Consider the following 26,430-nt stretch of genomic DNA (forward strand, 5'->3'; position numbering starts at 1 on the left):
ATGTACGCAGAACACATTGCTTCTAACTTGTACATAGTACTCTACGCTGAGCACCAGCCATGTGTATTGAAAATGTTCTATGTGCTTTTAGAAAGCTCTCTACATGGTTATTTGAGTCCTTACAGCAATCCTAAGAGGTAGATGTTATTACTCCCATTATATGGATGAGGAAACTGACGCACAGAGTTAAGGGACTTGCTTGAAGTCACACAGCTGGAAATGGGAGACTAGACATTTTAACTCAATTCCGTCTGGTGCCACAGGAGAGCTCACATGTGTAAAGTGCTAGAAAGAGCTAAAAAATGGGGGCTGACTGCAGACAGAGGCTCTCTCTCAGGTGAGGGCACTTTGATGAAAGTTCTAGTCCTGACTAGATCCTGACTTAATCTGCAGGTTGTGAATGCCCTCCCTTCACCAGATGTCACTTTACATTTGTGTAAAATGAAGACAGAACAATTTTCTTGCTCTTTCTAGATTCACCACTTATTATTTATTTATTTATTTATTTTAATAGATCTTTACTGGAGTATAATTGCTTCACTCACTTATTGATTAAACACCCTTTAGCTACTGGAAAAATCATCAGAATTGAAGGCAGGTGTTTGTTTCTTTCCAGTGTTCCACCTGGGAGCCACTCCAAATACATGAAAACCTTTCGGCAAATCCGCTTGTGAGGCTCCTCCCCCATAGGACTAACTATTTCCAGGAAAACAGAGGCTCTGCCTCTGGCCCTATCCCACCTCTCTTGAACTTTGCACTTACCATGATGAAAAATTAACCGGGCTAATGTTTCCCTTCCAAGGACAACCTCTGCAGAAGCCAGCCTGGCTGGGCCCCAGGAGACCAGGCACCAGAACAGAGTTCCTATCCATCTGGAGCCACCCACCCACTCACTGCCCAAAGTCAAGGGAGCATGCGGGGTCCTCCTGGCACCCGGAGGAATCTAATCCTTAGCCCTCCTCACTGCTTTGTGAAACTGGGCTGATTTCCCCAACTCTTCTTGTGGAGAAACGGAGGCCAGAGAAGAAAGAACCAGCCCAGAAACGGTATTTGCTGGCTTCATAACATGGGTCCAGCGCTGTTTTCTGCACGTACAGCTGTCCCTGTCCCATGGATGATGGCATATGAAGGAACCGCAGGAAAGCATGTTTCAGCCACACTAGCTGCTGACAAGTTACTGCCTCCCCTCAGGAAAATGAGAGGGCTGAACCGGGGGCCCTTTCCATGTCACAATTCAGAGGCTTAGGGACACGCTAGGTCCTTCCACTACATGCAATCCTCAGATCTCTCTTGGGCTCCTTACCTCCATAGCACACATTGTACTTCACCATACACGGCTTCTGCCTGTGTGAAATGAGGGCCTTGCACTGAAGGGGAACAATTTTAATGCTCTTTCTACATTCGTAGTTGTGTGCTTCATTCTTACAGCTGAGAGAATAGACGCTCGGTGGGGTGAAGGGATGAAGAGAGCCAGGATCGAAAGCCAGGTCAGTCATTGATGAAGCTTGAGGTCCTTTAGCTCGATCTGACTGCCTCTCAACAGTGGGACCTGCCTCATTCGATGTTCAGGTTAAAATGAATGTTTTACTGGGATGACGGCAAGGGCCCCTTTCATGCGGGCAAACACCTCCTACCCCTTGGTGCTTCTCTAGGCCGTGCGCTCCTGAGGTTAGGGACCTTCATCTTTCATTTCAGCATCCCAGAAATGAGTAGGACGGCAACACGGAGGTACTCCGTAGATGTGCACGTCTAACCGAAACCTGCTCCCCCCCCCGCCCCGCACGGCTCTCCATGGCACTAATGGTGGCCCCAAGGTGTGGTTCTATTCCTTTACAGCACTTGACTGTTTGCAAAGCTTTCCACGTTGTATTCCCACAACCACTCTAGGAGACTGAGAGGAAAGCTATCTCTAGCTCCATTTTACAGGTGAGCAAACATTTCTTCTAGTATCACAATAGTGCACCTGTGTAAAGAACTTTTGTTTTGCAAAGAGCTCCATCTGTGGTGTCACCTTCGCCCTCCACGACTCTATAAGGCAGCTAGCTGGGTGCAGTGGCAAGAATGTGGACTGAGGCCTCACAAAGCATGGGGATCAGATCCCAGCTCTGCTGCTAGGGCTCTCGAGTACTCATTATAATCTCTGTGCCTCAGGTGCTTTATCTGTAAATGGGAGGCATAGGGACATCTACCCCAAGAGCCATAGTGAAGGTGAAATCAGAGGGCAGCACTCAGGCTACCTGGAATGAAGAAAGCCATCAATAAATGTTGATCGCCTTCCTCCCTTCTCTTTTTTGATGAGGGCTGGCAGGAAGGGAGTGAAAGCAGATTACAGTGGCTGCTGGTTAGCCCGAGGACCAGCCAGGAACGGGAACCAGGTCATTAAGCCCCAGTTGGGGTTCAGGGATTCTCCTTTAAGGTCCAAGCAGGCGGGGAGTTAGAAGGAGGGGAGGGCTAGAAGCCCAGCGCTCAGCCCCAGCAGCTGACAGGCTTGTGAGAGGCCATTCTCTCCTACCAGGCAGGGACCCCTGCAGCTTCTGGGCTGACTTTGTGGATTAGGCCACACCTCACAGGGCTTTGTAACTCCCCACCCGCTAGAGGGTTCGCAGATAACTTCTTTCTCACCACGGGAGTTTCCTGCTGTTAAAAACAAACAAAGCCTAGAGGCCTGGTAGGGGGAGGGGCAGCAGGAGAAAGGCCCTGGGGGCCTGGGGTAACTCCTGAAAGCAGCTGAGTGAGGGGTCTGTGGGCAGATGCCCCTGAAGTGTGCTGGTAGGGAGGAAAAAACCCCGAGCTCCCCCAATATCCCGGTGTTCCTTTGCTTCCCACCAAAACTAATTTGGAATACATAAGATTCCCCAATACTGCCCTTTTGCCCCACTTTTTGTGAGTTTACAGCTTTGAAAACAAAGCTCTCTCTCCTATTTATTGGGTGTCGAATTTCGGATCTTTCTTTATCATAAGATTCCAACACCCTGTAATGAAACCTTTCCTCCAAAGATAAGTTCTAAAGCGCCCCCATTCATTTCTTCCTGAACTCAACAGATGTCTTTGAGGCCCATTTTCTGCCGGGCACTTGGTTCCCAAGGCCCAGGGGACCCCTGGCTCCAGCTATTATCCAGGGAGTCACTGGGGTCCCCAAATCTCCACTTCTGAGAGCCTCTCCCTAATCCCTCTTTCGCACGGTCTCGGGGCTCTAAGCCGGTATGATCTCACCGGTGCGAGAATAAAAACAGCCCTAGAGTCACCGGCGCCGCCAAGGCCCCTGACCGGGATCGGCGCGCCCGCGTCTCGGTGCGCGCCCCAACTTCCTGGGCCTAAGCCTTCCGCGCGCCCTCTCTCGGACCGAGGTCCTCCCGGGGGTGCACCGCCAGCCTGCGGCCGGACGGCGCTCGTTCGTGCGAGTCTAACCCTCTCGGGCCCGCCACTCCAACTGAGCTTCCTGAGTGTGGGTTCCGAGAGCAGACGCCACGGCCCGAGCCCGGCCCTCCAGCCTGGGGCCCCTCTCGCCGCTCCTTTCCCACGACTTCCTCCTGGCGCCCGCCGGACTTCAGGTCGGGGCCGCGCGGGGTCCTGCGCGCTCCAGCCCGGGCCGCCGCTGTCCCCGGACGCCCACGTGGGCGTGCTCCGCTCCGGGCGGGGGAAGGCCGGGCGCCCTCCCGGAGGCGGGGGGCGGGCAGGGCGCCCGCGGGAGGAGGCGGCAGGGCGCGGGGGAGAAGGCGGGGAGCCCCGGCGGCAAGGGGGCGGTGACAGCGCTTGGAAAGGAGGCTGCACGCGGATTTGCATGAAACACAGACTGGCAGCGGGCGGGAGCGGGAGCGCGGCGCAAACCCGGGGCCGGCCCAGCGAGCGAGCGAGCGAGCGAGCCGGGAAGGAGGAGGGCAGCGGGGAGGCGAGGCTACCGAGGCGGAGGGATCTGCGCATCAAAGCGAGCGAGGCGAGCAAAGTTTGGCTGGGAGTTGGACTTTCCTTCCTGGAGGCGGCACCCAAACAGCCACCCCGTGCGGAAACCCAAACTTTCTTCTGCCACTCCGAGCCCCGCGGCCGCCGTCTCCGCCCCGCGTCCGGGGCCTTCCCGATCCCGCGCCTCTGCTGCCTGCCCGCCCGCCGCCCCTCCGCCCCTCCGCCCCTCCACCCTTCTCCCCGCCGTGGGAGCCGCCCGGGGCGCAGGGCCGCGCGCCGAGCCCCGCCGGCTGCAGCGCCGCGGCCCGGCCGGGAGCACTGGCAAGTTCGCCGAGAGTTGAGGCGAAGTTTGGGCGGCCGCTGCCTTCCCCGGCCGAGCACCCCGCTGCGCCCCCGGCGTCCCGCCGCGCCCAGCCCCGCCGGGGGCGCTCCTCGCCGTCCGCGCGCCCTCCCCAGCCATGTCGTCCATCCTGCCCTTCACCCCCCCGATCGTGAAGCGCCTGCTGGGCTGGAAGAAGGGCGAGCAGAACGGGCAGGAGGAGAAGTGGTGCGAGAAGGCGGTCAAGAGTTTGGTCAAGAAGCTCAAGAAGACGGGGCAGCTGGACGAGCTGGAGAAGGCCATCACCACGCAGAACGTCAACACCAAGTGCATCACCATCCCCAGGTGGGGGCCCGAGGGACGCTGGGGCGCGCCCGCCCAGCCCCCTGGCGTGGCGAGGCCGGCCTGGTGGGATAGGAGCGGGAGGGATAGCGTGTGTGTGTGCGCGCGCGCCCGGGCGCGCGCATAAGGGGGGTGGGAACGCGGGCAGGAAGGGGGTTGGGGGGGACCCCAAACAAAACCACCTCTAGATTTGCAAAGATTCAGAGCCTGGGGCTTCCACGCGGCACTCGCGCTCCTAGACCTCGCATTCGCTTTTCACCTCCGGGAAAGGGGGTGCTGCAGGAATCGGCCGCCCCCACCTCGGGGAGCTGCGGGCTAGAACTTGAGGCCCGCTTTGTTCAGCTCTGCTGGCCGGAGCCCCTCCTCCGCCGCCGCCTCCCGCCCCCGCGGCCCGCGCTCGTGGAGGTGGTGGTGTGTCTCCCTTTCTTTTCTTCATTCCTGTCCCCCTACTTCTTTCCTCCTCGACAGGAATGCAGTCCGTACAGCTGGGGCTGTGGGTGAGGAGCGGGAGCCTCGTGATTGACAGATTCCTTCTTCATTCTCTCTTTGCCTTCGGGATTAGCATTTTTATCGAGTATTTTTAGATTCGGTTGTGCCAGTCTCCCGCCCCCTCCGCACACACGCACTTTTAGTTGCAGTGCAGGGCTCTGGCTTTCAGATGAGAGAGTTAAGTGGCAGAGAGTGGGGTCCTCTCCTCCGCCTCCCCTGACTGTTTTTTGCCCACCTTTCAGTCTGAGATTGCGGGTGGATGCCCAAAGGACGGGGCTCAGCTGAGATAACAAAACGCACCCCAAAGTGGGCCTCGCATCGGCCCTCGCATTCCTACAGAGCCCTCCTTCCCAAAGCGCTTTGCCATCTGTCTGGACCTCCTTTATCCTCCACTTCGCGCCAGCTAGGTCAGGCGGGAGCTCACAGATGGCTGGTAGAAGGGGTCAGTGACTTCACTCCCCACGGCCTTCTCTTAGCTGAGGTGTGCCAGGCTGGGAATTGGGGTGTCTTGGGGGGGCACCTTAGCCTCCTGTCTCTCCCTCTCAGCCCCCTTTAAAAGTCTTATTCTGAACCAAGGGAGAGTTTGTGTCTGTGTGAGTAGGGGATGTTCTTGGGGTTCCAGGCTGCAGAGCAATGAGTAGAGGGTCCGCAAGGCCAGAGCCCCACAGAAATTGTCATCCTTGCTGCTGGGCCAGGAGTAGACTCCATCCTTGGCCACCTGCTTGGGGCAGCTGTACAAGGGCTGCCATCCGTGTCAGGCAGGCACAAAGCAACATCTGTCCACGGGAACCCAGGCCTCCTCTGGAAATAAATGCCACATATGGTGGGAGTGCTGACTTGAAAAATAATATTTTTTTTCAAAACTGGGTGGATCCAGTCAATAAAGCGGGAGGGAAGGCAGTGTGCTGTCTGGGAAGTGTGTTCTGGGTGTGTGATCGGGAGCCAGAATTGACTTCAGAGGAGGTGGTGTGATGTGATGGTCAGTGAGCCCAGGTCCTGGTCCCAGCCCTAGTTCTTCATTCTTCTGTATTCCTTTGGGTGAAGGGTGGGGAGTAGGGTGAATGAATGTCATACTTCTCCAGCCTGGGGAAGGCTTTGCAAAACCTGCCTTCTTACCTGCCTGAGTACATTGAGGACAAGTGCTTTATGTTTTAAAACAGGAAAAAAAAAAAAAAGCTATCAATTATAAAAGGAGCAGCTGTGTAAAGTGTTTCACAGTTTACAAAGGACTTTCACATGCTTTTATGAGATCAAGAAAAAGAAACTCCTGGAGAATAGATCAGGTAATTAGGCCTAAGATTTATCCCACCTTTTTTTTTTTTTTTTTTTTTTTTTTTTTTTTTTTTTTTGCGGTATGTGGGCCTCTCACTGTTGTGGTCTCTCCCGTTGCGGAGCACAGGCTCTGGACGTGCAGGCTCAGCGGCCATGGCTCACAGACCCAGCCACTCCGCGGCATGTGGGATCTTCCCGGACCAGGGCACGAACCCACGTCCCCTGCATCGGCAGGCGGACTCTCAACCCCTGCGCCACCAGGGAAGCCCCTATCCCACCTTTAATGTTGAGAAATCTTTGGAGGAGAGAGGTGAAAAGGGCTTGGCATAGTAAACATGCAGTTCTGACCAAATGTGCTCCTTCTGCTGGCCCAGGCTACTCTTCCCTTTGAAGGTTCTGAATACATTCTTTGCTGACGGCTAGAGCAGTGTTAACTAGGGGGATTGGGTCCCATGGATCTTTGTTGGTAAAGGTTGCCAGTGTTCAGTCTTTGGGCTGGTGACAGCCTGGAGGAGAGTCCTGGCAAGGTAGGAGTTTGCCCTCTGGGGAAGCATAGCTATGGCCTGCCTTTTCCTTTTCCAAAGTCCTGCGCAGCCTGAGGCATATGAACACTTGGGGTGTCTCTGAGAGTTCAGGTTAACTTGGCCTTCTCATGACTCTGTTAGGACTGGGCCATCTTCTACCTGCCTGGCAAGGACCTAATGCTAAGGCAGATTTTTTTCCATCTTTTTCAGTTAGGGAAACCCAGTTGCTTGGGTGGATCCAGACAAAGTGGATTTCCATCCCTGGATTTTGTGCCCACGCCTCTGGGTCACCTTGTCTCCCTTGGCAACAGCTACTGCTGTTTTTGGTCGTGGGCAGAGAACTAAAGGCCACGTCTTGGGGAGGTAGCGAGCTGGCCTCACGCTGGTGATATCGGTGTGTCTCAGCCCCGTAGGCTGTGGGGTTGCTTGTCAAATTGTCTGTTCTGTCCTCACTGCCTTTTATAACTAGGGCTTTGGAAAGTCGACAAGAGGAAATGTTGGACCTAGTTATCCCACAGGGTGTGTGGGGTGGGGCACTGGGTACTTAAAAATACTCTGCGAGGTCTGGACCTTGGGGTGTAAGGAGCCCTCAGTCTAAGGAGATTTTAGCAAGCCTGTTTTGGCTAATACGAAATCTTGAGCAGCAACAGCGCCGTGTGGCAATTAGAGCTGGATACTAGGGCCCCCCCCCAGACCACACGCTTGCTTCTGTTACCCCGGCTCTAACCTGTCTCAGTGATCAGGAGAGCTGGAGTGGTACAGGCTTACTGGTGTCAAGAATGTCAAAGAGACCGGTGCCAAGGCAGTGGTAAGAGCCTGATTTAGATACACCAACAGAGGGGCTATCAGGGTACTCTGAGGTCTGGCAGGATGGGTAGAACTTTGGCAAGTTGTGTAACAGCATCCTATTTGTCACCTAGTTGAGTACCTGAGTACAGCTGCAGGTATCTTCCTGGCCAGTGTATAAGAATGGAGTTATAGCATTCGCCACCGAGAAGTAGAGAAGGTGTGTGTAGGTTATGTCAGTGATAAGGAGCCAGGTGCACTTAAAAATGACTGTTCTGGGCTTCCCTGGTGGCGCAGTGGTTGAGAGTCCACCTGCGGATGCAGGGGACACGGGTTCGTGCCCCGGTCCGGGAAGATCCCACATGCCGCGGAGCGGCTGGGCCCGTGAGCCATGGCCGCTGAGCCTGCGCATCTGGAGCCTGTGCTCCGCAACGGGAGAGGCCACAACAGTGAGAGGCCCACGTACCGCAAAAAAAAAGAAAAAAAAAAGACTGTTCTGATGGACACTGATAACTTGTGTTTCCACCAATGGGACCCATGACTTGGCCCACTTGTTGAGAGCTGGACCAAACTTAGGCCCGGTTTGTTTGGAGGGAAATTTGGGCTTTCTTGTGTCGGAGCACCAGGTCCAGAGAAAAGTAGGAGAATTAAGCCAGACCCCAGGTCTGACACACACCCTCTCCTCCCTTTCTGTGCCTCTGTTCTTTCGGTGCAGCCTCCTCCTGTTATCTACCTGGACTTTGCCAGGCTGCTCTCACCCTGGGGAGAAAGGGAAATGATCCCCATCTCTAACACTCCTTTCTCAGGCTTCTGGGGACAGACCGAGGGTGCAGGAGGGGCGTCTTTAATACCATCTCCATCTCAGCGTCTCCTGTCCTCCCTCTTCTCTCAGCTGCTGCTCAGAGCACCATTCTTCTGTGGCCCGTTGGAAGCAAGCTCACTTGCTTGCACCCATCCTCTCCTTTCTCTTGTTAACCTTGATTAAGGGAGCTCCGCACAAGGGCTGGGATGAGGAGGGCTCTGCAGGACACCGGGTAGCTGACCATGGGGCTGGCTCAGAGGTATGGCTGAACCTAGGAGCCACTCGACGTTCCCTTGACATTTGGAACCTTGGAACTTGCTGCTTGCACCCAGGAGTTGAATGTGTGGGCCAGTGCATGTTGCAGACAGCCCGTTGCTCACACTTCCTCATCGAATGTTACAGGATTGGATTTTGTGGATTCATTGATAGGTGTTGGCCCCTCCCATGTCTGAGTCAGTATTACAGGAAGTGGAGGAGGATGCAGAGATAAATTGGAGATGGTCCTTGCCTGTGAGGAGCTTACACTTCAGTAAGGGAAACAGCAATAGGACATTGAGTGTCTATTTCTTTCTTATTCCCAGCCATCAGAAGAAATATGAGCTCTAGAACGGAGTGATATTTTTTGGGGGCAGGGGGGATTATGATGTGTTTTTTAAATATTATAGAGGTCACTGTGTTAGAAAACAAAATAATGACAGCCATCTGTTTTCTCCAGAAAAAGCATAGAATTCAGGTCCTGTATCTTGCCATTTTAATACCTGGATGGATTTAGCAGTTCACTTAATGTCTCAGAGCCTTCGTGCCGGCACCTGTAAAATCAGGAGGAGGTAAAGCCTGTGGAAGTGTTTTGTAAACCAGAGAGTTTGACAGATGTGTTATGTTTAGACCTCTGTGTATCATTCATTCATTGACTAAATTATTCAGTTATTTATTAAATACCTACTATGATGAGCAGGGCAGGGTGCCTATTCTCAAGGGGCTCCCTATCTAGAGTGGGAGACAGACTTGCCCAAAATATAGGCCATGAGCTGCAGCCAAGGGATGTACAAAATGCCCAGGGATGAGGGGGACAGACTGTTAATTCTGTGGGAGGAGGTGGGGAGAGGAGGGAGGAGTCCCTGTGAGGTGGAAAACCAAGAGGACAGGAGTTATTATCCAAAGGACGTTTCTGGACTGTAGTACGACCATACGAACTTTTGGGTTCATGATGATTGTTGCCTACAAGAATGAGGGTGTCTTTATCTTCTTTATCTTCCTTCTCTCCCTAAACGGAGCACTGCTATGAATTTGTTACCTCCTAGCTCGCACCAAACTAGTGACTAGTGACTTGTGTTCAGTATTTGATGCCACTGTAAAGTGTCCTTGCTTTGAAGTAAAGAGTAATTAGTATTGCAAACCTGAAATTCAGGTTTACTTGGTGGAAACAGTGACTTTAGATATATTAACTCAGAATATAACGGACCACGTCGATAAGAAATGGACAACTTGGAGGTGATGGTGGATCCTCAGAATTTCAGATTTTTGGTGTGACCTAGCTTTTCATTTCTCTGGTTAACACTTGCTGAAAATAAATCCTATAAACCTGAGTTTCTATATGGACATAAGAGCTTTTAATAATGTATTTTAAGAAGTCTTTGCAAGGATGTAAAGTATCAAATGACAATTCTAATAATAGAAAAAGTCAATGAATACAGTAGTCATTTCGTTCTGATGAGAAATGCAAGCAGTTGATGGCATTGAGAGAATGTGGCTTGAGCTTATCACATCAGCAATCCAATTAAAATTAGTTTGAAAAATAAATATTGGTTCAATAATGTAAATTTGTAATTGCTGTATTATTATAATGGAAATAAAATTAACACGATTTAATGGACTGAGCAATTATTAATTTTCACTTGTTAACTTATTGGGAGGTTTCTAAATGCCATTGGATGCACAGTACAGCCGTGTCTCTGCATGAGCTCCTTTATGAATAGAACCAAGTAGTGCTTGCTTCATTTATTTATTTATTTTTATTGAAGTATAGTTGGTTTACAATGTTGTGTTAGTTTCAGGTGTACAGCGCAGTGATTCAGTTATATATAACATATATATATATTCTTCTTCAGATTCTTTTCCCTTATAGATTATTACAAAATATTGACTATAGTTCTCTCTGCTATACTGTAGGTCCTTGTTGGTTATCTATTTTATATACAGTAGTGTGTATGTTAATCCCAAACTCCTAACTTGTCCCTTCCCCCCAACCCCCTTTCCCCTTTGGTAACCATAAGTTTGTTTTCTATGTCTGTGGGTCTATTTCTGTTTTGTATATAAATTCATTTGTATCTTTTTTTTTTTTTTTTAGATATAAGCGCTATCATATGACATTTGTCTTTGTCTGGCTTTACTTCACTTAGTCTGATTAATCTCTAGGTCCATCTATGTTGCAAGCAGCGCTTGCTTTAAAACTTGAAGTCCAACTTTATTCCTTTACCTATTCTCCCACCTTCTTTATTCACCCCTTCCCCAGCCTCCTTTAAGCTCTCTAAAGTGGAATGCAGCTTTCTCAATCAACAAGGCTCATGAATAGTCCTAATTAACTTTGTCCTTGTCTCCTTTGATGTATTGACATATTTAAAAAAAACAAAATCCACCGTGCCCCCTTCCCCAAATCTATGTCTGGTAGTACAAGTCTGCTGGGAAGGGAACTGCCTAGAAAGGCTGCCGGTGAAGGGGCCTGGGAGACTTACCAGCCTTTTGCAGACACGAATGTCCCGTGCAGTGCTAGATGGGACTAGCTCTTCCCCAGGAGGGCTGGGCATCATCTGTTGACCACTTCAGTCTCCTCATCTTCAAGTGCAGTGGTTCCTGGAAATTGTTGGAAATTGCCATATTAAACCCACCCTGCAGAAGTCTGGTTTCTAATTTTACTGTATTCCAGGTTTTAGAACAAAGATTCGAGAGAACTTGTCCAATTCATGTTTATGCTTTCCTTCAGTGAACCTACTGGGTGCCAAAACCTGCTCCAGGTAGCAGGGCCCCACCAGTGAATGAGGCAGACACCTGATTCTGCCCTCCTGTAGCCTCTGGTCCACTGGCTGCTCAACATGAGTCCTTTGGAATTGTAATAATCATGTATGTGTTCACTCTGGTTAACTTGTAAATACTGTTTTCTTAATGCCAGAGAACCAAATCCCCCAAGCTCTGCAGTTTATTGAGTCCTGATGAGGGTGTGTGTGTGTGTGTGTGTGTGTGTGTGTGTGTGTGTGTGTAACATTATTCTTCGTTTTGACTTAATTAACAGTTTTAGAAATAACAAATCTAGAGCACAAGTCACACTGTCTGCAGTGATTATCTGAGGCCTCTGCTGTAAACAGCAGCCTGCCACCATGGCACACTGCTACAGAATGTTTTGACAGAGAGACTTGGTTTAAAACGAAAACACTGTAGAAGCCTATTAATTAAGAAGTTTGGCTAATGCTGGACTAGGCTGAAGTTTGTGTAGCAGGCCTTTTCTCCCCATAAATGTGGTCAGAGAAAAATCAGTCATAAACAAACTTTTGGGAGTCATTTTGGAGGCAGGAGTCAACAGACCGGAGTAGGTTCTAGACTTAAGCTCTGTTTCTAATTAGCTGTGTCACCTGGGCCAATTCACTTAACATCTCTGGGCCTCAGATGTTCTCAACTGGAAAATGGGCTAAATAAGCTCTATCAGAGGATCTTTCTAACTCTAAAGTGGTTTTCATGCAAGCATTTTAGAAGCTCCCCTTTGCATGCATCCGGTTGATCATTGAATCACAGATCTTTCTTAATGATTAATATTCTCAGGCCCTATGAATTTCTGTAGTTGAAAGTAATAAAACTATAATTCAGCCTTTAATTTTGGTTATTTTCCCCCTCTGCCCTCCTTGCCTCTCCCTTGCCCTGTGAGTCTAAATCAGTGAAATATAACTACAAAGGAATATAAAAATAACTGAATACGAGGGTAACGAAGTGAAGGCTGTGTGCCTTGAGATGCAGTGAGCAATTTTTCTTCTTTTGTTGCTATTTTTGGCTATTCTCAGAGCAGGAAGTTTACTTAAACTAATGACCACAATTGCCTAAAAATGGTTAAATGTGAGAGGTAGGCATTATAGAGGATACCTGTGGAAAATGTTTGCTCATATGTCAGGGTTTACCCAGGAAGCTTCCTTTATTTATTTTCAAGCATCTATATAAAGAAAGGCTGTACTCGATTGTGGAAGCGTGCGCCTCTTGTGGGGCGGCCTGGAGGTTACAAGTTGAAACCCCAGCTAGGAAATGAAAAGTGAGTTTCCCCTGAAATAGTACTTTTTCTGTATCACATGGCTCTCCCTGATTACATCTGGCAAGTTTTTCTCCTGACCGCTTTGCTGGGAGTTAGGACTAGGGGGTTGTTTAAGAAACCCTGGGTCAAGGTTTGCCTTTGAAACCTACAGCGTTATCAGTCTGGTGGCTTTCCCTGCTAACTCTTGCATCACAGACCGCCAGGCCAATTTGTAGCTCTGAGGTGTCACCGTTTTGTTTTGTTTTTCCTTTGAGACTGGACTTTTGAAACTAGTAATGCTTTTTGGGTGTGTGTCTTTTTTTTTTTTTTTTTTTTCTGCGGTATGTGGGCCTCTCACTGTTGTGGCCTCTCCCGTTGCGGAGCACAGGCTCCGGACGCGCAGGCTCAGCGGCCATGGCTCACGGGCCCAGCCGCTCCGCGGCATGTGGGATCTTCCCAGACCGGGGCTCGAACCCATGTCCCTGCATCGGCAGGCAGACTCTCAACCACTACGCCACCAGGGAGGCCCTGGGTGTGTGTTTTTAAAGGTCTGCTTTTACGCTGTCACAGCTCAAAAATGCCAAAAGGCATTTTTTCCTTAAAAAATCACCTCTGGGCTAAGCCCAAATGTGGAGTAATGGACCCAGAAAGGACTTTTTGAGTACTTACAAGTGGCTGAAAGCAGGCACTGGTGATGGAAGTTGGGTTTTTTCCTTTTGCTTCATATGTGCCCCATTGTAAACTTTCTTGCATCCTCATGGAATTCAGACTTGAGGTGAGCCTTATTTTTCTGTGTGCCTGGAAGGGCAGGGTGAGTGAGCTTGTTTTGCTACCTCTTTAAACGTTTTGTGTAGCCATTTATCTCTACCCAAAGAGAGTCTTAAAATATTGCTTGGGGAGCAGGAGTGGGGGGTGTGGGTGGGCTGGAAGAGCAGAGTCATCAAGGGAGAACAAAGGGCCCTGGAGTCTGACAGACGGGAGTTTGAGTTGGCCAGTTACTGGCTATGTGACAGCCTTGAGGACATCTGCTTCCATTGATTAAGCTCCATTTGCCTCATCTGTATAATGGGCATGGGCCCACTTACCTCCTGTAAGTCAACGCAAATGAGATAAGAGAGAGCAAGTACTTGACTGATACTTGTGGCTCACAGCACATAGTAGGTGCTTAGTAAACACTCATTTTTCCCTTTCAAGGGGGAAATCTGACTGATAGTGTCAGTAGATTCCAGTAAGGGCCCCCCCCACCCCCAACACACTTGTTCTCAGGGCTCGCTGTTTGGAGAACATTGGTTGATGTAGTGAGAGGACCTTCCTCTAGCAGGTGCGCACCAAGCGGCCACAGTCACACCACTTGTTCGTTTATGGCTTGGAAGGCTATCGAAAGAGAATTCATATTCTTCGGTGGTTCTCCCCTCCTCCATCATCATTTTAAAAATTGTTTGGCTGACTAAAAATAATAGTATTGAAAATAAACTTTGATGAATCAGTGCTCCTGGGGTGGGGGGTATAAGATCCTGAAGAAGAAACACCGTGACTCACAGGCTTGTCACCGATAGCCTGCCCTTCCTTGTGTGGAAGTGCATGATGTTTATGGTTGCTGGTGTTCCTGAGGCCTGGTTGGAAAGCAGTTCCAGCTCCAAGTACCACCTCACCAGTTGGCTTGGTTGTCAGGTGAGAATGTTCGGTGCCAGAAGCTCACAGCTCCAAAATAACCCAGATGTGGATGGCGGTACCATTGGCTGCTCCTCGAGGTGGGCCAGAGGGCACTCACACTGAGCGGGCCATGCTTTGGACATCCTTCTGGATGTGGTCCTTTCCATGGGGCAGAGCTGTAGGGCCCAGGGATGGCCCACGTAGAGTCTGCACTTCCTCCTTCCAGACAGTATGCTGGGTCCCGACCCTTCAGTTCCCTGCCCACGTGGTCTCAAGCCTGCCTGCAGGTCCATCTGCCTAAGGAAGGGCAGACTGCGTTGGCCGTGGACCGTGTGTGCACCCGTGGGCCCCAGGCTGACAAGGTGGGCAGGGCCGGGAGATGGAGGGATTGGATGGAATTCAGATTTGGGGTGTCTGCATGGGTGTACATGAAGCCTCTCTAAGTGTGGGGTGATGCTGGGGGTGGCCAGCTCTCCCTGAGTGTCCACATCCCATTGTAAAACCAAGGGGTCAGAGAACTCTGAATTCAGACGTGGCCTCCCAGGTTGTATCAAGGTATTTGTCAATATGACAGAACATATTCTATCTATCAGTCTGTTATCGTGATTTCTGTCTTTTAAATTTAAATATGACCTATCCTATGTGGGCCTTCATAGGTCCTCTTACTCTGGGACCCATTGATGGTGAGGCAGGCCTGTTTTTAGCACCCTCCTCTCAGTTATGTAGCCACAACTGGGGCCCCGCTCAGGTGGCACCATTATATGGGCAGGATTGTGGGTACTTCTATAGGGATTGATTTTCCTCACCTTGAACCCAGATCAGAGTGAATTAAATGCAGATCAGGGAGAAGGTGATACATATGGCAGCTGCCCATCTGAAAGGTGGAGCAAAGAGCCCAACCACTGTAGTGCATTTGGTTGTTGGATCCATTTATTGGGCACTGACTTTGTGCTGGGCCTCAGGAGATACAGAGATGCAGAGATAAAGTCCTGTCACTGAACTGCGCAGAGGCAAAAAGGGACACGGTGACCACAGTTACGGTGGGCTCATGGGAAAGACAGTCTAGCAAAGGCTGAACAGAGAGGTATTTGGGAGCGCAGAGAAAGAGCAGCTCTTTTCTGGGGGACCCAGAAGACTTCAGAGAAGAAGTGATATTCCGGCGGGACTTTGAAGGGTAGATAGGAGTGTGGGAGTGAGGGGAAGGCTGCATGGAGCACTGGCCAGACAGAGCGTGGAAGGGCCTGGTGTGTGGGGCAGGGTGGCCAGAACGTGGAAGAGGGAGTGGCCAGAGAGGGTCGGGAGAAGGATGTTGCCAAGGGCTTCAGTTGGCCAAACTTGGCGTTTGGACCTTGCCCCATAAGCACCCAGGAGATTTTTAAGTAGGGGAGTGGTGTGGCTGAAGCCACCATTCTATTCGCATTCCTCCCCCACCCCGAGGCTGGTAAGAGCAGGTTTTCTGCCTGAGTTATCCCGGTCAGAGTCATAATCCCTTACACCACCATGTGGACAGCTTTAGGCTATGTCTGGACCAGGGTGAAAATAGTGTTTTGTTGGCTGTCAGGAGAGAAGACAAGTTGTACAGCCAGGAGGGCTGGGGGAGCCCAAGTGTTCAGGTAATTAGCCAGTGAGTCATGCCAGCCTCTTGACATGGATTCCTTGGGAAATTAAGCAGGGTGTCGCTGGGCTCCATCAGAGGCCTCAACATCAGATCCTGGCCTCTCCCTGGTCTTCTCTGTGCCTGGTACGGTGTCTTTGTGTAGAATATCTCTGGTCAGTGTTTTAAGGGTCTTCATTGATGATCGCCTAGGCCAAGCTTTCCAATTCCAGACCACACTGCAATCAGCAAAAATACCTAAATTCTCTACTGCAGACTCATCGAATGCTATCATGATGCTATATCATGTATTAAAAACAGATTATATTCCTTAATAAGAGAGTAAAATAGTTTAAGTTCATATATTTTATCACTGAGAGCAAGCAGAAATTTTGGTGACCACTGAGAGATTGCATACAATTTACCTCATCTGTTTAGAGTCAGCTTTTTTGTTGTTGTTAATTGAAGTTAATAGGTTTTTAGAAGACAAAAGTTTTGCGTCCACTGACTGATTCTAGTTCATGGACCATTTTTGAGAACCCTGATAGAGGCCTGCTGCTGAAGGGGCAGCCTACTGCAGTGGAGCATTCTGGGCTTACATTCAGAAGACCCAAGTTCAAATCCCTGCTCTCCCCTTTCCTGCTTTGGTGACCATAGGCCAATCACCTGATTTCTTTGAGCCTCCCTTTCCTCAGCAGTAAAATGGGAAAAACCTTGCCTCCCTTGGTAGGATGATTGCAATTGTTTATTTAGATGAGCTATGCATTAAAAGTTCTTTGCAGACTGTAAAATATTATGCAGAGTCACTCATTATTTCTTTATGAAGCACAACTCTATAGTATTGCTAAAAGCCCTTCCTGACAGAGATGGAGTTAAGGCTTCCAAGTTCACACCCAGATTTTCACCGCCACCTTAGAGAAAATCATTAATGATGCACAAATTCAATAGGAATATGAACTCAGGGCGTGCGTGCTGCAGGGTCTGGTTCCAGAAGCTTAGGTCAGTTGGTGCTCGTGGCCTTGTCTGAGGATTTGGGTCAGCTGTGCTGACCTGTGGCTGATCACCTGAGCCCTCTCACCTGGGAGTGATCCTGGCACATGCAGCGTGGACTGGGTGTTGACTATATGCCAGACACCAAGGTGGGCCATTGATCAACTGGTTGGTCTTCTTTACCCATCTTCTGGGAAGGGTGAGTAATCCATGTTTATAGAAGAGGAAGCAGGGGCTTCCCTGGTGGTGCAGTGGTTAAGAATCCGCCTGCCAATGCAGGGGACACGGGTTCGAGCCCTGGTCTGGGAAGATCCTACGTGCCGCGGAGCAACTAAGCCCATGCACCACTACTGAACCTGCGCCCTAGAGCCCACATGCCACAACTACTGAAGCCCGCACGCCTAGAGTCCGTGCTCTGCAACAAGAGAAGCCACCGCAATGAGAAGCCCGCGCACCGCAACGAAGAGTAGTCCCCACTCGCCGCAACTAGAGAAAGCCTGCGTACAGCAACAAAGAACCAATGCAGCTATAAATAAATAAATAAAAACGGTTTGAAGTTAAAATGCAAAAAAAGAGGAGGCTGAGGGGTCAGCAGCAGAACAGGAATCTGAATTCAGGTCTGGTTCCTGACACCCAGTTGCCTGCCCCAAGGCTCCCCAAGAATGGGCTGCTGTTTTCATCCTCACAACAAAATCCATGAACTTGCTTAGGAAAGTTGCTGTAGGTCTCATGATAAGAGATGGAGCTGGATTTGCCTCTGAAGCTTTGCCCCTTCTAGAATCAGGGGTGACTATATAATTTATTAAACCAGGACACTTCTAAGAGTGTAAAAGGGCAGTGCTGTCATTAGTGATGGCCAGAAAATGGGCATCAACCTGGACTGTCCAGGCAAACCTGGATAAAGAGTCGTTCTAAGTCACCCTGCCTCTGTGCCCGTGGTCATGATACCTGACCAAGGAAACTGGGAGGATTACATCAGCAGCTTTCTCTGCCACTGCTAAAGTGTCAGGGACTGTCTGGATTTTCTACTGCTATTCCGAGTGAGGGGACTTGCCTAAGATCATTCAGCAAGTTGGCAACATAATTTAAAACGGGATGAGACCTTAGAGGTGATCTAACATAGTCAAGTTAGCACCAGAGCTTACTTAGCTGCAGTAGGAGTTGGGGAACCTTTGGCTCTGCTGATGGCCACTCTGAAGGGAAGGGGGAGAAGTGGGAGGTGGAGGTGGGGGGGGACGTGAGGGTGGCAGTGAGGGGGTGGTAGGGTGTTCACCTGGCTCTAGAACATCTGCATCCTTATCAGGCCATGTCCCTTCGGAACCCAGGAGATGCCCTTAGGTGCAGTGCAGCTGAGATGGGATTTAATGTCCAGGAGCAGAGTCTTCTTCTGTGATCTGACTTCTCCTGCCCCCCTGCTCCATTTTCGCTGAGGCCTCAAAGATACTAGTGGCTGGGAGCTGGTGGGGGTGTAGTGGATAAACCTTCTGCGAAGAGTTTTGGAAGGCATTGAGGAAGGAATTAAAAATAACAGCAAGCATGCCTTTTTTCTCTCTTTGATGCTGGTAAATGCATGGAATGTGCGCCAGGGCATGTGGCCCTAAATAACCCCCTCTGTCAGTGGAACTCCATAGAGAGCATGGAAAGGCTTTGCACTGCTTCACTCCTGCCCCACGTTCATGGGACTGGTTTCTGCGATCGGCCAAGCCTCATGCTTCCTCTCTTCCCCCAAATCATCTGTTGGAAGTCTGGAGAGGGACTTGAGTTCTCTATAGTCTGCAACCAAAACTGTTTGCCGTGGGCCAGGCCCTGTCTGATGAACTCCAAGGAGAGCAGCTGGAGTGACAAAGAGGACTGGTTACAGGCTGAGAAAAGTGAAGTGTAAATTCAAACCAAACTTGGCACTTGCTTGGAGAACTTCAGCTGATACGGCTCTGGTCGTCCTCCTCTGTGGCTGTGCTGTGTCTTATAAATAGAACAAGATGCATTTCCTTTTTTTTTTTTTTAACCCCAGAGTCACAAGGAGGCATGTGTGTGGGTGAGTATGGGCAGGGAATATTAATTATTTATGTTCCAGTTCATCGGAGAGTCAGCGTGGGAACTGGGCCCCGGGCTTCATGGAGATGACTAGGCCATCTTGTGGGTAAGGCTGGACTGTGCTTTTGTATCTTTTGAGTTCCAGCTCTCACCATTGCCACCCTCTCCTCCTTAGTGGAGGCCCTCGGTTTCTCAGGCCTAGATACTGCAGTAAGCCAGTTCACTCCTTCCCTCTCTGATCCATCCCATACTCTGGATCAGGGGCCAGACTCACTGTATTAGGATGCTTTGGGCTACAAGCAACCTGAAACCCAACTGACATCTTCACCAGTGTGAGGGCTTATTATTTCCCCTAAGAAGTCTGGAGGCAGGGAGGTTTCGGGCACCAGCAAGGACTTGGGAGCCTTCCATCTTTCTGCCCTGCTATCTTCAGCCCTCATGATCCAGTGACGGCCACAGCTGCTCCAAGAGTTACTGTCTCTACATGGTTGCATCTAGCGGCAGAAAAGGCTGCTTCTCATGGGGGCCTCTTAATCCAGGAAGGAAATCTTTCCCAGAAGCCTCCTGATATCTCACTGGCCAGTATTTTGTCACATTGCAGTCGTGGCAGAAATAATGGGTTGTAATAAGCCTTTTGATATCAAAGATCCAGACTATTTCTTTGGCTCACCAGTACCTGCTAGGCACTTAGTACATGTCAATTAATACTTGTTGATTACTGTTTTCCTTCTTCTCTGAATAGACTCCTGAATACTTATGTCTTGCTGATTTCAGAGGTTATGTTGGTAAACCAATCAGGGACCAGATCTTGCCCTCAGGGAGCTTACAGTCAAGATGGAGAGACCATTATTTGTGTTCAGAATATCCAACCATGTGGGTTGTAGCAGTCTGCTGTGGGGCAGTTTAGGAACAGGTGTGAAATTGGGGCTCAGGGGGACAAATGGAAATGAGACTCACCGAGGGGGACCATCAGGGCCTCTGAACGCTGTGCCTGAGGACGACATATTTTCCGACCTAAGCCAGGTCTTTCAAGAAGTTCGGATTTCTGTTTCCACCCCACTACCAGTCTTGTTTTCCTGTTGACAAAATGAAGATTAAAAATTTGCCCTTGAGTATGGAGTGGGGGCAGGGTACAGAGCTAAGCGCCTCCTACCCCCAGGGGAAATTTTCTAAAGGTTCTTGTGGTATTTTAGCTTCGAAACCCTGTGAAATTTAATTGCATGTTTAACGTCTTTGTGCGTCTCACTGGCTTTGAAGCTGCTGGAAACTTTCTCTGAAAGCATATAGATGAAGAAATAAGAATTCTATAAATGTTTGGTGGTTAAAAACAAACTGCTGGCCAGTTTATAGAATTTTGGGGTCATTTTCTGATGGAACATTCTGAAGACATGGAATACCCTGGAGTCTTCCTGTCACAGTCAGCTAATAACTGACTTCAGGTCTGCAAATGCGTTTTCATTCCAATTCAGAGGAAACAGAGCCTGTCCCAGGGCCTCATGGGCCCCTATTTTCCTATTGATCTAGGAGCTGGGCTAACTCAGGAGCCCTCCTGGGAAACATCTCAAAGCTAATTAAAGATGTTTGTTCCAGGTTTGCCTGTTTTTCTTGCTTGATTGAAAAAGTTGCAGTTTTGGCTTTTCTTATTAAAAAAAAAAAAAGGAGACTCTATGGCTACAGCTGATCCAGGAGGTAGGAGTGGGGGGATTGCACACTTCAGCGCACACGTGATGTGTTGCCCTCCTGCCCTCTGCGTGAGGCCCTCACAGGGTGGCATCTCTGAGCACAGGGCCGGGCACCAAAGCAGCTACTTTCCTTGAAAATTCTTGAGTCTCCAGGAGGAGTGGCCCCGTGAGCCTGGGCATGAAACCCAATGAAGTGGTTCCAGGGTGAGGCTGGTTCTGTTTGACCAGCTTGAGTTCTGAAGTTAATGGCCCAAGGTCCCCACTCAGAGGGAGAGTTAGTATGTGGGGAGATGGAGGCCCTGACAGTTATTCCAGGGTGTCCCCCGACCCTTTGTTTAACCGCGGCTGTGGACGAGTGGTCTCAGATGTTTACCATCACCTGTTTATAAGAGGGAAGTGTGGTCATATTTCTCTCTCTTGTGGGCTGCATGGTTGCCTTACTGGGGCTCATGTGGGAAGTGGTTACCGTTCAGAGAAGGGTGAAATAACAGTACTCACAAAGGGACTTTGATCCAACAATCTTTTTGAATGTCACCTTTTGACCACTGTGTTTTTTATTTTTATTTTTTGTCTATCAGCCTTAACTTCAGTGACGAGAAAATCAAACCACATGCTGGAGCTCGTTCTACCCAGCTGGGTGTCACAGTTCAGAATTGCAGCTCAAGTGCTTCTCCTGTCTCTGGGTTTCACTGGGGGGTTTGACTTCCAGATCTGTAGTTCTGCACAGCTAGAGACCCTCAGCTTCAGCTGTCCTCTGGGCGTCCACATCTGAACATCCCAGCAATGCCTGGAATTGAACATGGGCCACTTCTTTCTGTCCTCCTTCCACGACCGACACTAGTCTTCATCTTCATCATTATCGGAGCCCCCAGGGTCAGTGAAGTGTTGAATCAGTCAGAGAACAGACACACGTGAACACGAAGGAACCTTGGCATCCCGTTTCTCTGGTGAGGCTGAGGGCCCTTGGCCACTCTTTGGTGGAGCTTGGCTTTCTGACTTCAGGAAGGTCAGCTTGGCTTCTCTGGGTATTGGTCTTTGCATCTAGAAAATGACAAGCTCCAAGAGAGAACCTCAGAGGTCTGTATCAGCTCTAATACTTCATGACACCTTTCTGCCCTCTCTTCCTTGACTTCTGGCTTTCACTCTTTTCTCGATGCATATATTTTCCTGGGAGGCAAATGTAAGTTTTCATCTGATGCTCTACCTTCAGAGGCAGCCCATTCCTTATTTAATTCTATTCTAGTCATGGTTTAACTCACCAGATACTTACTGAGCATCTTCAGTTGTCGTTGATGGTGGCAGTACCGCCAGACACTGTGGTCCAGGAGGTGTAAATGGCCTGTGGATTTGGATGGTCATACATGCTCCTGCCTGGAGCTGCCAGGCTTCTATTCCCTATTCCCGGGCTAGGGGAAATCAGCCTTCAGGCAAAGAGGAATTCTCATTTAGCCCAAAGCACAGGCTCCCTGTGCTTCTGGGACCAGCTGCGTTACAGCCGTGGTGCTGTAAAAATACAGGAAGGAAGGGAAACGTGTTCACAGGTTGGTTAGAGATTTTGAAACCAGCAATCAGTTCTCTCTTATCCACAAGAAACCAGAATCCACTGCTGGCTTTCAGGCTGTTCACACCCGCAGCTCAACAGGGTGCTCTTTCAAAACTGGGGTAGACTCTTTTCGCTAATGGCTTTTTCCATGAACCCCAGCCAGCCAGCAAGTATATTCTTTGAGGATTATGATTTGACCAGCATGCTCAGGAATCTTTAAAGAGAAGAACCATCTTCGTCCTCAGCTGTTTTAAGGCCAGTCAGGAGACAGAGCCTTCTAGAGATGAAGTAATGAGAGGCTGGCCACTGAAAGCACACAAGAAGTAAACAGTGGCCATTCCTGTGACCCTGCTTTTTTCGGGAGTCTTTCACCCCAGGGGCTCCTGGGTGGTGTGCAGGAGAGAGAACAAGAGGTGGAAGCCCCCGTTTCTAGGCCTGCCGCATTGTGAACCAGCTTCGTGACCTTGGGTGAGTCACTTTGCTACCCCGGCCCCTGGTTTCCTCCTTGACAAACCAAAGGCGTTGGCTTAGCAGGATTTTAATGTTTCTGCACCTTAAACATTCTAATTCTGGAGCTTGCATTCAAAGAAATGACCGACTCTGTTACTCATTCGGATAGTTTCAGGATCAGTGTACAATCACTCTGGGGGCTGGAGATTGGGTCCCGCAGTTGAAGACAGGACGGAAAGAGCTTTGAGGTGCAGGGTGAGCTGTGGCAGCTGGGACTTCTGCTTCCTAATGACCACATTTGGTGGTCGGGCTCACCATGGAAGTTTCTCAACCGTGGTTACTTATAAAAATTCGGATACCCAGACCACACCTCAGACCAATTCAGAATTTCTACAGGCGGGGCCTGGGAATCAGTATTTTTTAAGTTATCCAGGTGATTCTGGGGTGTGGCCAGCATTGAGAATCAACAGTCCTAGATCTTAAGTAAAGCTGTGGTTCAGTGTTCTGGGCATCTCTTTTAGGGGAAAAGTGATAGTGGTTGGTTTTAAAAAAAAAAATAGCACTGGTACACAGAGAGAAAAAAAGTTCTAGATTCTAGAAGCATGTTGATTTGGTAATCACAGCTATTGATGGTGAGTAGTTGCCCTGAGATTTGGATCCCCAGTTTTCTCCTATCTCTGGGTCAGTGGTTTCTCAAACATCTCTGAAGGAGTAGAACCATCTGTAGTTGGTTTATTTCTGCTTGGGAAACTCAGAGTACTAAGTGGGGGGGTGGAGCCAGGGCAGGGGTGGAGCAGGAGTGGATTAAACAGACCATAACACGCAGCCGCGCTTTTTTCATGAAGCTAAGTCAGAGGCCTCAGCCAGCGCTGGCATACCTTAGTGTCAGATCCTTGGCGATGCCCTGGTGGATGCGAGGGGCTGTGAAAGTATGTGCTACGCTGTTTCCTGTGCCTTGGTGAGTGTCCCTGCCCTTGGTTGAGAGGATCCTACCACCCTCATCAGCCATAGCATCGAAACACTTCCGTTTATGCCCAGTTAGTTGTTCATGGTTCCCTGCAGGGACTCCATCCCTACAGCCAAAGCAATCTGAGGGGACACAGCTGTCCAGATTAAACATTCATGGGAAAGGACAGCTCAATTCTAATATCTTTTCAGGCAGAGGGGAGGGCATATTGTGATGGTGGTGGGATTGTGAAGGTGACTACTTAATGGGTGTGAAATGAGCTTCAGGAGGGAGGAGAACTTGTCAGTATTGATTAGCCCTGAAGGGCCTCGCAGATGGGGAGCAGGGTCGAGGAGCTTTTACACTGACAGGGTTTGAGATGTGAGTGTAGACACAGATGCCAGATGGAGGTTGTTATTTCTCAGACAAATGAGGAATCCGTCAGTCACTAAATGTTTATGAAGCAAGGCACTCAGAGAAATGGCAGATAACGACCTCTGCCCTCAGAGAGCTTACGGTCTGACTTGGGGTTTGAATCCACAAGTGTGGGATAGTATGAAGGTCTTCTGTGCTGTGGGCACATGGTGAGTACCCAGGGGTTCAGAAGGAGGGGCCGTGGAATGGGTGGGACGGGACAAATGCATCAAGGGATGTGGACCTGAGCTAGTGAAAGGGAGACACACTGCACCCCATTGCTAGTAGGAACGACTTTCTGTTCTTGCTCCCATCAAAATTCTCTGCTTTCAGGAGTCAATTTTCCTCTAGCTTTTTCCTTCTCCTGTGAGGGGTGGTCTTTGCCAGCCCTCTGCTTTGATGATTACCATCTGCCCACCTTAATTTCCTGCGTAGTTTCAGCTCGAAAGCCTTTTCTTTCTGGACCCAGAAATATCATGTAAGATGATTGTTCTTGGTTCCAGTAGCCACCTGGCACCCTCTCAGCGGTGGCTGCATTTCAGGTATGCATGGGAATGATTATCTGTGCATCAGCGAACTCAAGTTTGTCCTGTGAGCGAGTTGTGTGATCATCGGTAAATGCAGGACTGGCTTTGTTAGGCCCTGACTGTGGCCAAGGCTATTATTTCTCTGTGGGTAATTATTTCAGGCTTCACGGTCACAAGCTGAGCATAATCAGGGACAGATAAGAAAGCCATATATAGAGCAAAGTACATATTTCTCGAGGTGGGCGGCAGAGGCCTTATATATATGTGTGTGTTGGTGTATGTGTGTTTAAAAAAAGACCTATATTTTCTGGGCAGTGGAACTTAAGTTTCCAGTAAACATCTCTTCCCTTTTTACTTTACCTTTTAATTTGGCGTTTATGGTCTCTGTGCTTTGAAATTATTTTTGCTGTGATGCCAGCTCTGCCTGCAAAGCGGGGCGGGGGGGCAGGGAGAAAGCCAGGCCCTTGGGAAGCCATGGTTTCGATCAGAGTTCTTAGAGTTCCTCTGGCCCAGCTGATTGACGGCTCAGCGGTGATTGCTGGAGCTCATCTAGAAGAATAAAAACAGACCTGGAGTTCGAGGTGGGAGGGGATATGCATTTATTAGTTTCTCCCCTGTTATCGCCTTTATCGCGGGAGGCATCATCTATATGTAATTCTGGTCTGGGGTTTGTTTTCTCTGTTCCCCATTTGCCCATGTTGATGCCTCTGCTCTGGAAATCAGAAGTGCCCAGAGCCCCAAACCTGGAACTAATTCTCTGAGACTGTGGCTTGGAGGCTGGGCACACACGAGGCTCAGCTGTTGCTAAGTGAGAACAGCCTCACCCGGTAGGCTTGCTGGATCCCCCTGTTCTTTGCTTTACCTGTCGGCGGGGGTGGAAGGCGGGGGGGGCAGGCGGGGGCTGGGGAAGCCCACTGCGGAAACACGTGGGTGGAGGCCAGGTGAAATGCATCGGTGAGGGTGAACATCCGTGGAGGAGCGGAGAGCAGGCAGAGCTGTCGGGCTGCATCGCGGGGGCAGGCGCGAATGAAGGAAACACAGGCGGTGTTTTGCTGCTTTTTCACACCTTCTAGTTGGGCGCAGCTAGGAAGGCTGTTTCAGAATCCCCCTCAATGAACTGAGGGAGCAGCTCCCGCAGCGGTTCACACCTGGCGTCCGTCAGCACCTGGGAGCACGCCATGTGGACAGGGCTGCTCAGACCTCTGTCGGGGTAACCTTTTCTCCAGACAGAGAGAGCCCAGTGAACCGAGAAGGGCAGGCCCTTCCTCAGGGACCCTCAGCACCTGGGCGCACAGAGCTCGCAGGAGACCCCAGGAGAGCATTTGACACACAGCAAACAGTCTTGAGTGTGAGCACAGCCAACAGCTTTCTCTTGCAAGGTAGGCTTTTTTTTTGGCTGGGAGAAATGGCTGCTTTTGTTTTGTTTTTGTACTTCTGAAGACACCAGATTAGGATCCCCCAGAGAGATGAGAGAGACACCCTGAAAACCACACACCCTTTCCCGGTCAGCTCTGCCTGCCTGACGACCATTGCTCCCTGGCTGCTTTTTCAATGCACTGTCCTTTCCCCCACTTTCTTCTCCCTGTGAGCCTCTTGGTGATTCTGAATAGCCGGAAAAGCAGCCAAGTGTCCTCCTGTCTGTGACCTTCATCTGCCCCCTCCTGTGGGCGGGGTGGGGAGGGGATGTGGAGCATACTTGAGGGTTTGCAGAGCGCTTTCCCATGGTCCTATCTTCACAGCAGCCCTGGGGGAGGCAGGGAAGTGGTCTCACCCCTATCTCGTAGTCTTCAGATTTTACTGGATCTTCATTTCTTAAATCCAGATCTCAAATCACAGTGAGTGGATTTAAGGCTGGCTTCTGAAGAATCCCTTATGTCCTGTTTTTGCAGCCATTGA

General features: G+C 49.9%; 1 protein-coding gene across 1 annotated transcript in view; it reads left to right on the forward strand.

Moving 5' to 3' along the window:
* The first annotated feature begins 3,771 nt into the window (after positions 1–3,771).
* The window catches only part of SMAD3 (SMAD family member 3), a 120,757-nt gene continuing 98,098 nt past the window's right edge, over positions 3,772–26,430 (forward strand). The window contains exon 1 of the mRNA XM_081229009.1: positions 3,772–4,564. Coding sequence (XP_081085135.1) covers positions 4,359–4,564 — 206 coding nt within the window. The 5' untranslated portion in view covers positions 3,772–4,358. The remainder of the gene's footprint in view (positions 4,565–26,430) is intronic.

This window comes from Mesoplodon bidens (assembly GCF_964165515.1).
Source record: "Mesoplodon bidens genome assembly, chromosome: 3".
NCBI lineage: Eukaryota > Metazoa > Chordata > Mammalia > Artiodactyla > Ziphiidae > Mesoplodon > Mesoplodon bidens.